General features: G+C 35.4%; 1 protein-coding gene across 22 annotated transcripts in view; it reads right to left on the bottom strand.

The window, feature by feature from the left end:
* LOC145329180 (uncharacterized) overlaps positions 1-13,895 on the bottom strand; it is a 201,103-nt gene that overhangs the window by 76,107 nt on the left and 111,101 nt on the right. For 15 of the 22 annotated variants that reach the window (XR_013882831.1, XR_013882833.1, XR_013882818.1 and 12 more), the window contains one exon: positions 5,379-5,429. The exons of 6 other annotated variants lie outside the window; for them this stretch is intronic. Coding sequence is in view for 11 of the 16 variants with exons in the window: in XM_080173217.1 (XP_080029343.1) it covers positions 5,379-5,429 (51 nt within the window). In the remaining 5 variants the exon portion in view is untranslated. The remainder of the gene's footprint in view (positions 1-5,378; positions 5,430-13,895) is intronic. One more of the 22 variants, XM_080173226.1, reaches the window with a different exon arrangement.

The raw sequence follows: 13,895 nt of genomic DNA, 5'->3' as shown, positions 1-13,895 counted from the left end.
TATACATAAATAAATTTGATGCATTTATGCAGGGACAAGAAAAGGCTATTTAGGCAAACAATAGTAAAAGGCAATATTTCACCATAATCGACAAAGATCAAATTGTGATGAAATACTAACTTGATTTAGACAGGTATGTTTAACATAAATTTACTATAAGACTATCTAATGTAAATTCTGAAAATAGAGCATCTATTTATTTCATTTGACAATTATACGATTGACCAGTTAAATTTTGTTCTTGTTAGTACTTTTTTTTCATAAAATTGTATTATACACAATTTTCAAAATTAATGTATGTTTGTGAAACATAAATTTTCTCGTCAATACAGTAATGATAAATGGTAACCTTTTACACTCTGAAAGAAAATACTTAGAATCAATGCTGGAAGGTACTTAAAATCATGTGCTCTCATTCATGGATAGTCCCCTTTTGCAATGTTGAACTTGATTATTAAATCAAATGGTAAAATTGCATTACTTTTCAAATATTCAGCTGCATAAGCTCTGCTTGGTAGATTTTCAATTATTCTTACTGCTGCTTTTTGGATTTTTACAGCTCTAAAATTCGGAACATCAGTTGTTTTTGTGGAGAACAATATGGAACTGTGAAGAATCAGTGGTGGAACCACCGCTCCCGCAAAAAAACGCCGTTTCCCGCCGATTTATTTTTTTGCCAAATTAGACATTTCTCAATCATCTGAGTCAAACTTTTTTTTTCATAAATATAAGAGAAATTTTTATAAAAAAAAAAGTTTATCTCAGATTATTGAAAATTGTATATTATGGCGAGATAGACAAAAAAAAATTATGGCGGAAAACTGAGGTTTTCGGCAAGAGCGGTGGTTCCGCTGCCGTTTCTTCACAGTTCCATATTGTTCTCTACTAAAGCAACTGCTATGCCAAATTTTAGAGCTGTTAACTCTTTTATGGGCGGAGATCATGCGCGTTTTACTTTTGGATTTTAAAAATGGCACATCCGACTCTCCCCTTAAAATAGTTTTTTCTGTACAACAAAGGAAAAACTTGCCATTATGTTTTAAACAAGGATGACAACATCCATAAGTAGCGAAGCACAAAAAATTGTGGGTTGGAATACGTACAAGTAGATTTAAAGTGTATTTAATAAATCAAGAAAAGATTTATTGGAGAAAATAAACCTTGTTTTATTTTGTATGATGAAGACGGTTAAAGTAAATTACATACTAGTTGCACATAACAATGGGAAAAAAGTATTTTGAAACTGTTAATTTAAAAAAAATTTTAAAATTGGACCAAAAATACCAAAGATATGGGGAAATATGTCAAACATATAAAATAGCCGAAAAACCTGTTAAAAGGCAGTCTGACCGCCATTGTTGTTTTGTTCAAATGACAGGAAATTTGATTTTGATATCTTTAACTGAAAAAAATTCGAAAATCGGACCATAAACACCAAAGATATGGAGAAAATTGTAAAAAATATGTATGTTGTGATACATCCAATTATAGTTTTTTTTAGGTCAAAGAACTCAAATTCAGAGCTGAAATCAGCATTAGACTAATCTGAAGCTAAATCTAGCAGGCTAGGTAGGTTGCCCACAGGGCTTAAGTGCATTTTACCTAACCTAACATAGAAACTTATGTTTAATATTTTTTTGGGGGTTTTATTCTCAAATAAACTGTCCATTCATGATGACCTTATTTCAGATGATCCAGCAAGTCGAAGACCGACCCCAGTGGGCTAGATGGGTGGACCGCAGGGGTTAAATGCATTTTTTTAAAGTATGTGTTGTCATACATCAAATTATAGGTTTTTTAGGTCAAGAAACTCAAATTTACAGCTAATAAAAGCATCAGACTAATCTGTAGCTAGCCTCAGCGGGCTAGGTAGGTTGCCTACAAGTCTTAAGTGCTTTTTACCTAACCTAACTTAGAACCTTACTTGTTTTTTTAGGGTTTTTTTTCTGGAATAAACTGTGTCTATTTATGAGAACATTATATAAGATGGTCAAACAAGGCGGGGGCTGACTCCAGCAGGCTAGGTGGGTGGCCCGCAGGGGTTAATTGCATTTTTAAAAAGTATGTGTTGTAATATATAAAATTATGGGTTTTTAGGTCCAGAAATTCAAATTTAGAGCTAATAATAGAATCAGACTAATCTGAATCTAGCCCCTGCTAACATGTATAACAACACATAATTTGGAAAATTAACCCCTGCAGGCCACCCACCTAATCCGCAGGGGTTATCCTTAGAAACAGTCTAATACTTAATATAGCTCTGAATTTGAGTTTCTTGACCTAAAAAATCTATAATTGTATATAATTGTATGACAACACATACTTAAGAAAAATGCACTACACCCCTGTAGGCCACCCACCTAGCCCGCTGGGGTCGGTCCCCATCTTGCTGGATTATCTAAAATAATGTCCTCATTAATAGACACAGTTTATTCAATGAAAAAAAACAAAAAGAATATTTAAGTTTCTAGGTTAGGTTAGGTAAAATTCACATGAGCCCTGCGGAGAATCTACATAGCCCGAGGGGGTTAAAGGTTAGCCTGATGCCAATTTTCGCTCAGAATTTAAGTTTCTTGACCTTAAAAACCTATATTTTGATATATAACAAGATATTTATTAAAAAAAAAAAATTTCACCCCTGCGGGCCACCAACCTAGCCCGCTGGGGCTAGCTTCAGGTTAGTCTTATGCTAATTCTAGTTCTGAATTTGAGTTACTGACCTAAAAAACTTATAATTTGATGTATCGCAACATATATATTGGAAAAAATGCACTTAACCCCTGCAGGCCACCCACCTAGCTCGCTGGGGTCGGTCCCCGACTTGCTGGATCATCTTAAATAAAGTCCTCATTAATAGACACAGTTTATTCTAGAAAAAAACTGTAAAAATATAAGTAAGTTTCTAGGTTAGGTTGGGTAAATGCTCTTAAGCCCTGCAGAAAATCAACCTAGCCTGGGGGGGTTAGCTTCAGGTTAGTCTAATGCTTATTTTGAATTTGAGTTCCTTGACCTAAAAAACCTATATTTTGATATATAACAAGATATATATTGAAAAAAATGCACTTAACCCCTGCAAGCCACCAACCTAGCCCGCTGGGGCTAGCTTCAGATTAGTCTAATGCTTATTTTAGCTCTGAATTTGAGTTCCTTGACATGAAAAACCTATAATTTGATGCATCACAACATATATATTGGGGAAAATGCACTTAACCCCAGCGGGCTACCCACCTAGCCCCCTGGGGTCGGTCCCCAACTTGCTGAATCATCTTAGATAATGTCCTTATGAATAGACATAGTGTATTTAAGTTAAAACCCTAAGAAAAAATAAGTTAAGGTAAGTTTCCACATCAAAATAGACCAAATCAAGCCTAAAAACCCCATTTCCGCAGGGTTTTTCTTACCTAACCTAACCTACACATAAAATTTTTTGGATTTTTTTGCCATTTAGATGTAATACCTATAGGACTAGGCTTATATACCAAATTTGAAGGGTCTAGCTAAATATTTAGACCATTTTGCTCACGGATTAAGAATAGATGTCATTACGCCCCCCCCCCCCCCTTATGCATAAAAACCACAGGAACCAGGATGAAATCTTCTTGATGGTGGTAGAGGCCAGTTTAGTTTTCATATTCATACAACAATGTCATTTTAATTTCGCTCAGAAAGCTAATTACTGATAATTGTTTACACACTCAATGCAAACCGGGGGAATACATGTATTCACATGTTTACCCTTTGAGGGTATGATGCTAACTCTCATCAGAACATTTTAAATATATTAAAAGTTCCTGATAGTTAAATTTGTCCCCATCAATTAGTCTCTCGGCTGCTACTACACCTTTTCTACCTCTTACCCATCAAAGAATGATTTATATATAGAAAACTAATCAGTCCAAGTCATTTGAATTGTACATTAGCCTCAAATTATGATATCAATTTCCATACTCCTTATCTTATTTTCATACTAATAATCTAGCCCTTCCAAAATTCACAGGAAAATAAAGGAAACTATCAGATGTGAAGTATATTTTGCCTCTTTTACGCATCTATCCAATTTAATATAATATTAGAAGTCAATCTCTAAGTGGCAACTACTCTAGCATAAAATCGTCTTTACATAAATGGGATTCAAATTGAAGCTTCTTTGGGGGAGTTTTTAAACTGCATGATGTAAGCCTGATTTAATCTACATTGATCTATATGAACTTTACTATGAAGTAGTTGAAAGAAGAGAGGTAGAAAATATTGACCAAAATTGAACGAATTCTGTTGCCTATAATCAGACTGGCCAGCCAATTTTGAAAATAAAAAACATATATAACGTACACAAAAAAATGCGTACATAAAAAAGTAAAAAAAAACGTACAAAACATACATTCTTAAAAAAATAATGTATATTTTCCTAGTTACTTATATCAATACATTTTAGTCTACCAGCGGCTACCTGTAAAGGAGAACCATACAAACAGACAGACTGACAGACACAAGAGATCATATTATTTTATTAAAAGAACTAGCGTCTACCCTTGTAAAGGCCTCTAGTGGCACTTGAGAAGTTGAATTCGATAATAAGCATTTTAAACAAGAATGACAACATCCATAAGTAGCGAAGCACAAAAATCGTGGATGGGAATACGTACATGTAAAATTAAAGAGAATTCTTTAAAATCAAGAATAGATTTATTGGAGAAATTAAACACAAATCATTATTTTATTTTGTATGATGACTGACATACCAACGGTTAATGAAAATTACATACTGGATGCTCAGAACAATAATTTACAGTTTAGCGTTTAACGTTGTCAATAGAGACAGACGCAACGATGAGACTATCTTTAGTATCCTTTTCCAATTCTTACATTAGGTCGATTTTTTCAGGAAGGGGGAGCACGCTAGGCTGCAATTGAATCAAGATAAAAGTAAGTGCCGAGCTCTTGGACCTATGTATGGTGAAATTAGACATAAAACCATAATGATTCCAGGTAAAACCAAAATATTTCAGTTTGCTTTTATAAAAATCTTCATAAAATCACTTTATGAAAGCAAATTTGTTCAAAATTTTAATTAAATATTCTTTGCTTTTCTTGTCATGATTATACGGCAACTCCTAGGGGGTGAAAATTGAACTTGAAATTTTCAAATCTAATTTTCTCAAAAAGATCACGCTGAAATATTTTGGTTTTACCTGGATTCATTATGGTTTTATGTCTCATTTCACCATACATAGGTCCCAGAGCTCGGCACTTACTTTTGTCTTGATTCAATTGTAGCCTGGCGTGGAAGGGAATGTTAGAATTTTTATTTAAATGGATTAGACAGAAGAAAAAGTTCCCATTTCATTTATCGCTATAAATTATTCACAAGAAATACTTACCATTGATTTAATCTATCAGTTAGAGTTGATCTACCCCCGTTTCGTGCACTACTAAAATAAAATAAACTTTATATTATGCTTGGGGTTTATTAAACTGTTTTTAAACTATTTTTGAAAGGTATATAAAAAATATACTTTGACACCTGTAGAATCATACTGCAAAGCCAAAAATGAGAACAATTGCCCACATCAATTTTTATTAGGATTTTAAAGTTTATTTTTTACTATGGATTAAATAATTTTTACTGAATCAGGATAGATTCTTTCCTTTGTAGGTAAAATACTCAGCTTTTAGTGTCTTGCTTCGTAAATATTGTATGCTAGTATACAGTAAAGTTAGGTCTTATGAGTTTATCTATCAATACTAAGGGGGGGGGGGGGGTAAGTTTTGCCACTTTCGCGTAATCAGTGTTGTGTGGGCTAGGTATTGATCTGAGATTATAGGATATTTAGGATAAAAGTTTACTTTTGGGTAGTAGTTCACGGAAAATTAATCATTTTTTGAATAGGTCTCCAGGTTCAGGTGCTGCAGGCTGGAAGGTCATTTCTGGACAGGTAAAAAATTTTTAAAAATTTAGTTTGAAAAGTTAGAGAGCAACTTATAAAACAAAATATGCTTCTTTTTAAATGTTATTAACATATCTGCAGAAAAAATTAAGATCGGCCTCCAGGTTCAGGTGCTGCAGGCCTCCAGGTTCACTCTGTACAGGTAAAAATTAAAAATATTTATTTGAAGAGTTATAGGTACACTTATTAAACCAAATATGCATCTTTTTGGATGTTATCATCATATTTGCAAAAAATTTAAAATCGGCCTCAAGGTTCAGGTGCTGCAGGCCTCCAGGTACACTCTGGATAGGTAAAAATTAAAATTCTTTATTTTAAGAGTTAGAGGTACACTTATAAAACCAAATATGCGTGTTTTTGGATGTTATTACCATATTTGATGAAAAAAATGACAATCGGCCTCCAAGTTCAGGTGCTGCAGGCCTCCAGGTTCACTCTGGACAGGTAAAAAATAAAATTTCTTATTTGAAGAGTTACAGGTACACATATAAAACAAAATATGCATTTTTTTGGATGTTATCATCATATTTGCAAAAAATTTAAAATCGGCCTCCAGGTTCAGGTGCTGCAGGCATCCAGGTACACTCTGGACAGGTAAAAATTAATTTTTTTTTATTTGAAGAGTTACAGGTACACTTATAAAACAAAATATGCATCTTTTTGGATGTTTTCATCATATTTGCAGAAAAATTTAAAATCGGCCGCCAGGTTCAGGGTGCTGCAGGCCTCCAGGTACACTCGGGACAGGTAAAAAATAAAATTCTTTATTTGAAGAGTTAGAGGTACACTTATAAAACCAAATATGCGTGTTTTTGGATGTTATTACCATATTTGATGATAAAAATGACAATCGGCCTCCAAGTTCAGGTGCTGCAGGCCTCCAGGTTCACTCTGGACAGGTAAAAAATAAAATTTCTTATTTGAAGAGTTACAGGTACACTTATAAAACAAAATATGCATTTTTTTTGGATGTTATCATCATATTTGCAAAAAATTTAAAATCGGCCTCCAGGTTCAGGTGCTGCAGGCATCCAGGTACACTCTGGACAGGTAAAAATTAATTTTTTTTTATTTGAAGAGTTACAGGTACACTTATAAAACAAAATATGCATCTTTTTGGATGTTTTCATCATATTTGTAGAAAAATTTAAAATCGGCCGCCAGGTTCAGGGTGCTGCAGGCCTCCAGGTACACTCGGGACAGGTAAAAAATAAAATTTTTTATTTGAAGAGTTACAGGTACCCTTATAAAACAAAATATGCATCTTTTTGGATGTTATCTTCATATTTGAAGAAAAATTTAAAATCGGCCTCCAGGTTCAGGTGCTGCAGGCCTCCAGGTACACTCTGGACAGGTAAAAATTAAAATTATTTATTTGAAGAGTTACAGGTACACTTATTAAACCAAATATGCATCTTTTTAGATGTTATTACCATATTTGAAGAAAAAATGACAATTGGCCTCCAGGTTCAGGTGCTGCAGGCCTCCAGGAACACTCTGGATAGGTAAAAATTAAAATTTCTTATTTGAAGAGTTACAGGTACATTTATTAAACCAAAAATGCATCTTTTTCGATGTTATCATATTTGCAGGTTTACTTGATAAATTTTGCTATTTTATTACATTTTAACAATTTTCTATTTAGAAACCTTTCCTCTAATATCAAAAAATACCTAAATAAGAAATTTTAAGTTTTACCTGTCCAGAGTGTACCTGGGGGCCTGCAGCACCTGAACCTGGAGGCCGATTTAAAATTTTTCTGTAAATATGATGATAACATCCAAAAAGATGCATATTTTGTTTTATAAGTGTACCTGTAACTCTTCAAATAAAAAAATTTATTTTTTACCTGTCCAGAATGTACCTCGAGGCCTGCAGCACCTGAACCTGGAGGCCGATTTTAATTTTTCTGCAAATATGATGATAACATCCAAAAAGATACATATTTTGTTTTATAGGTGTACCTGTAACTCTTCAAATAAGAAATTTTAATTTTTACCTGTCCAGAGTGTACCTGGAGGCCTGCAGCACCTGAACCTGGAGGCCGATTTTAAATTTTTCTGCAAATATGATAATAACATCCAAAAAGATGCATATTTTGTTTTATAAGTGTATCTGCAACTCTTCAAATAAGAAATTTTAATTTTTACCTGTCCAGAGTGTACCTGGAGGCCTGCAGCACCTGAACCTGGAGGCCGATTTTAATTTTTTTCTGCAGATATGTTAATAACATTCAAAATGAAGCATATTTTGTTTTATAAGTTGCTCTCAAACTCTTCAAACTAAATTTTTAATTTTTTTTACCTGTCCAGAAACGACCTTCCAGCCTGCAGCACCTGAACCTGGAGACCTATTCAAAAAATGATTTAATTTCCGTGAACTACTACCCAAAAGTAAACTTTTATCCTAAATAACCTATAATCTCAGATCAATACCTAGCCCACACAACACTGATTACGCGAAAGTGGCAAAACTTACCCCCCCAAAATTAATTCTTTACAATATATCAATGAATTAACATAAAAATGTTTCATGTCTATTATACATTAAAACACATAAAAATTAGCTGTAAAGGGTTAAATAAATTACTCCATATTTGGACACCTGAGAAATTTTTGAAACACCCATACTTTGCAGACTAATTTGAAAAAAATAATCAATTTGGACCAATTTTTAACTCTACAGACGCAAAAATCACTTTTACAGGGTGTTTCAAAAATTTCTCAGGTGTCCAAATATGGAGTGCCCACGCCAAATTTACTTCATATGTGTTCTAAAATGGATGATATTCACTCTCAAGGCGAAAAATAGGCAAAATTCGTTTCCTGCCAGTGTCAAAAGTTCAAAAAACGTGTTTTGACATTTTTGTTGGGACACCCTGTAATTTATGGTTTTTGTGATTTTAAAGACGATTTCTATGCTGTACCTATCTGGGGGATTAATTTGATATATAAAACATGTATGTAAGTTGAAAATTAATGTAAAAATTTTAAACTTGAAAAGGGGGGGGGGGTTTAATGCAACCATCTCGTAATCAATGTATAGATGGCACTTAAAATTCGAAAGAGGACTATCCACGAACGAGAGCACATGATTCTAAGTACCTTCCAGCATTGATCCTAAGTATTTTCTTTCAGAATATAATAGGTCACCATATATTATTTATATATTGACAAGAAAATTTATGTTTCACCATGTTTTTTTAGGTATTTTAATTGATTTTGAAATTTTTTATGAAGCTAATTCTTTTAATAAAATAGATATTTGATGATACATATGCGAATACTCATGTTATATAGATTGTAAATTAATCCATATTAGCATTAATTTAAACATACATATGAGACATAGTAAATGTGCTTTTGACTTTTTTTTTATTTTTATCATTTGACAACATGGACAATTAACCCTTAACGGTCGGGGGGGGGGGGGGGGCGTTGAACGCCCCCCCCTCCGGTTTTTTCTATCTCATTTTCTGTGTGAAAGATAAAGAGCCCAAACTGCTTGACTTTTTAAGTATGGGTATGACACATACCTGAGAGTTGGAATTTTTTGAATATCTCCATCCTGGCGGGCAGAGGATGCCAGCAAACCTGGCAGGGTCATCCAGGTAAAGAGCAAAAATTTGTTTTTGATTTAAACAAAGCATTTTATCTTACCTGTTTCGGTATGTTTTCTTGTATTCCCTGGCAAGTTCGAACCCATTAATCCCTGTTTCCCTACACCAAATTTCCTAGAGAATGAGTGTGTTACGCGGCATTCCTAACTATCTCCGCGCGGCGCGTGGCTTGTAAACGGACAAAAGAAACGCGCACTTATCCTTTGATTAGTCCCACGTGAAGAGCTACGTGATTGAAAATAATGTATTGCTTGAATATACATGTGCTCTGATGTGTGGAATATCTCAAATAAGCCTTCTGCTTAGTTTGACATCATAATGTGATTCACCGTTTTCATGGTAATAAATACACATTTGTAAACATTCACATGTTGGTCATTCGGAGGGCTTGGAGATTAAGAATTCGTGAACGGCAAGGCATGCGTTCCGAAACAATGAAAACGAGACAGAACAGATGCAGCTAAGAACATTCTGTGAAGTTTTGTGAATGTGTTGGTTGTGATACCTTACCACACATTATTATTATAGTCATAATCAGTACAGTTAACTTTAGTGACAATTATGGGTCCTAAAAAGAATAAAGGTGAACAATTGAGTAAGCGGCTGCGTCCAGCCGTTGATGCCCTAACCAGTGAACTAAATAGAGTGATGAAGTTGGTCAGTGATACTTCAGAACTTAATGTTAGACATCTCACTAAGGAATCAATCCTTGTCCATGACAAGTTCGAGACATTTGACAGCATCATGGTCGGTTTTAGCAAGCTTGGTTTGAGAATCCAAGAGCTTGATGAGTTTAATGACATTTATTCTGATATAGTTACTGTGCAAAAAGACTATAGTGCCTTGAAAGATGCTCTTAATGCTATAGAAGAGCTTAGTGACATTCAAAGTGTTGTTGATGTTGTTGGTGATAATTTGCCTAACCATCAGGCTGAACTTTATGATCGATGTTTGAAGATTGTGAAAGTTATTAAAGGGCCATATTTTCCCTTACCTGATGCAATTATAAACACTTTGTCTGCTTTGATGAAACGTTTGGCTGAGGTTAAGCTTGAACCTGTGAAGCCACCTACAACGTCGGCGGGTGCCTCGACAGCATCGCCATTTATGTCGCCGTTTGGCACACCACAGTTCGCCGCCGGTTCTATATTCACGCCAGGATATATGAATCGTGTCGACGAACGTCTTCTTCCCAGCTTCGACGGCCTGGAAGCATCCTACGTAAGTTTTAAAGACACTTTTAAAAAGCTTACTGTAGGACAAGACCCGTCGTATTTACAGTTATTGTTAAGCAGTGAAAAGGTCTGTAAAAATAAAGAGCTGAGACTCCAGTTAATTCAGATTCAATCGCATGAATCTCAGTGGGCCTACCTTGACGCACGTTTTAAGTCCAAAACACGTCAGATGCTCTGCCTTTTCAACCAATGGGAGAAGAAGTCTAAACCGTCGGACTCCAACCAGATTGTGACAGTCTTAGCAGAGTTTGGCGGTGCAGTTAGCCAGCTGGAGCAGCTGACTAAAGATGATGAAGATGATGAAGTTACCACTAGCCAGTGGTTGACTGTGATACTTCTTGAGATGTTATCCAAGAAGTTGCCACGTGATTTTCAAGATAAGCTCAATTTATCATTGGGCTCGATGGATGTCCCAAACGTCCCAAAGCTGTTAAAGATTATTGAAGAACAGCGTGGCGCCATTTTAATGAGGTGTTCGACTGATATGGACACCCCCTCCAAGAAGAAAGGTAACCCTGCGACAGCCGCTACCGCCGTAGGTAAACCTGGTAAGTCTAAGATGAAGCAGTCATGTTTTGTTAATGGCTGTAGTGAGATGCACTTACTTTACAAGTGCCCAAAATTTCATGACCTGTCAGTGTCAGACAGAAAGAGTATTGTGGAGAGTGCTGGATGCTGTTGGATTTGTTTGCAAAAAGGGCATAAATCTGTGGATTGCCCGAAGGCAGATGTAATAGGCGGCTGCAAAGTGGACAATTGTGGTCAGGCCCATAACAACCTCTTGCATGAGAGTGTTGATATGGCTGCCGCCGTCTATGAAGTACATACTTCCCCTGAGGCGAACCTAATGTTAATGTTACAACAATTAGACGTCGTTGACATTAATCGCCAGAAGGTCCCAGTGAACACCATGTGGGACACTGGTTTAACTACCACAATGGTAACCCAGTCACTTGTTAATAAACTTCAGTTACCTTTTACTGGACGTTCAGCAAGAATTTCTCTAGCTGACGGTGAAGTTAAACGTCTCCCGACGGTCAAGTTATGTTTAGTTGATCGACACAAAAATTATCACATATTAGAACCTGTGGTAGTGCCTCTCATTGGTCCAAAAGAGGCGATCTGCTCCATAAATCCTGTGGAGGCAGCTGTTTTGTTTGATATGAAACCTGAAGATTTTACTTTGGTTAATGGGCAGGTTGATTTGCTCGTAGGGCACCTGCACCCATCGATGTTTCCCTACTCTGAACGTTCAGTAGGAGAAACCATGCTTTACTCCAGCCTGTTTGGATCTGGATATTTTGCTGTTAGTGCTAATGGTTTAGCAAAGAGTAGGTATGTTGTCTGCTCAGATGTTCAGCCGCAGCCGACTGTTGGTGCTGCTTGTGATGCTATTATTGAACCTGTTGGTTCTGCTTTTAACGCGGCTGACGAACCTTTTGGTTCTGCTAGTGCCGCAGCCGTTGACAACATGGCTACGGCGGGTGTTGCCGTGGCTAATATTGATAATGATGTTAGTTGTGCTGCAGTTATTCCTGATGATATTGGTAACGATACTGTAGTCGTTGATAACTTTGTTACGGCGGGTGTTGAGCCGCTGAATGATTCGGTTCCAGCCGGACAAGAGCCGACGGGAGTTTCGGTTCCGGCTGGACAAGAGCCGATCAGAGTTTTGGTTCCAGCTGGACAAGAGCCGACGGGAGTTTCGGTTCCAGCTGGGCAAGAGCCGATAAGAAATTCGGTCTCGGCCGGACAAGAGCCGACGGGAGTTTCGGTTCCGGCCGGACAAAAGCCAGTAGATGATTCTAAGTTTTATGACAGCCACACTTTTATTACGTGCCCTGGTGGTGTTATGAATCAAGAATCGACTTGGTTGCTGCCAAGCTGGCCGCCCGACGCAGGGTAAGAGGCCTGCCAATGGCGGTTGGAAATATGGCGGGTGTTGCCGCCAGAAAGTCATTGAAATTTTTCAAACCACACATATCTAATCCACAACATAAACTATTTATGTGACAATGATCTTTAAAGAAAAATATTACAAGTTTTATGTTGAGCTTGTGAAAGAAACCTAAATCGGTTCTGTAAAGAATAAGTATTCATTATTCAACTAATTTTATTGTTCATACCTAAGCACAAAAATTCTACAAAACTGTCTAGACTTTTAAATCAGATTTTAAAAAGATTTTGTTTCTTTAAGTATGATTTTGAAAAGCAAAAGTTCGTGAAATGATTTTTGCAGATTTTAAATTGAGAAAAATAGATTTTTTACAAATTATTTTTCTAGTTTTTTTTATGGTTCACGTTTACTTAAAAAATGTTATTTCTCAGATTCTCATGTGAAATAATGCATTAAAGTAAAGAACACAACATGTAATATTATTATGATAATGTTTAAGATATTCCTCATTATTATTTTAAAAGATTATCGCAAAAAATCAAGATATTTGTTTAAATTTGTAAGCAAATCAAAGATTTTCTTTCATTCCGGAGGCAGAGATTCTTAACAATTCATGTACAAAGTTTTTTTTTCGTTCACTCCGGAAGCTGGGATTCCTATTAATCCACGCGTAAAGATTTTTTTTCATTCCGAGAGCAGAGATTCGTAGTAATATACGTACCCAGCGATTTCGGACAATTTTAAACCTTGAGAAAATACTTTTAGCAATTATTTTCCTAGGTATATATATTTTTCGTTCATGTTTAAGCATTTATAATAACGAACGCGATGTATGGTATTATTAAAATATTGATTATTATTTTATCTGAATGCCACAGAATTAATTTAAGATAAACTATGCATATTTTAAATTAACTCTACCTTCATTTTTATCGTATATATTAAAATACTGCTTCAATGTATTTATTTTTTGTAAAAAGAAATTAACCATTTCTTAAGATTTATAAGTAACGCAAATTTTGATACAATTTCGTTTAAACTTTCAGATCGATGCAAGATTTTTTTCATTTGAAATGCAAACTTAAGTTTTTTATACGTTTACGCAAGTTTTTTCAATGATTTAAGTCTTTTCGGGACCAGGGATTTTTTCGCGGAAAATTTCCTAGGTACCTGCACAGATATAAACATTTTTATCCTTG

The sequence above is a fragment of the Acartia tonsa genome, chromosome 1, assembly GCF_053477335.1.
Source record: "Acartia tonsa isolate MP-2025a chromosome 1, ASM5347733v1, whole genome shotgun sequence".
In the NCBI taxonomy this organism is placed as follows: Eukaryota; Metazoa; Arthropoda; class Copepoda; order Calanoida; family Acartiidae; genus Acartia; species Acartia tonsa.
The sequence above is the reverse complement of the archived record's forward strand: the minus strand, read 5'-3'. Positions and strand labels throughout refer to the sequence as shown.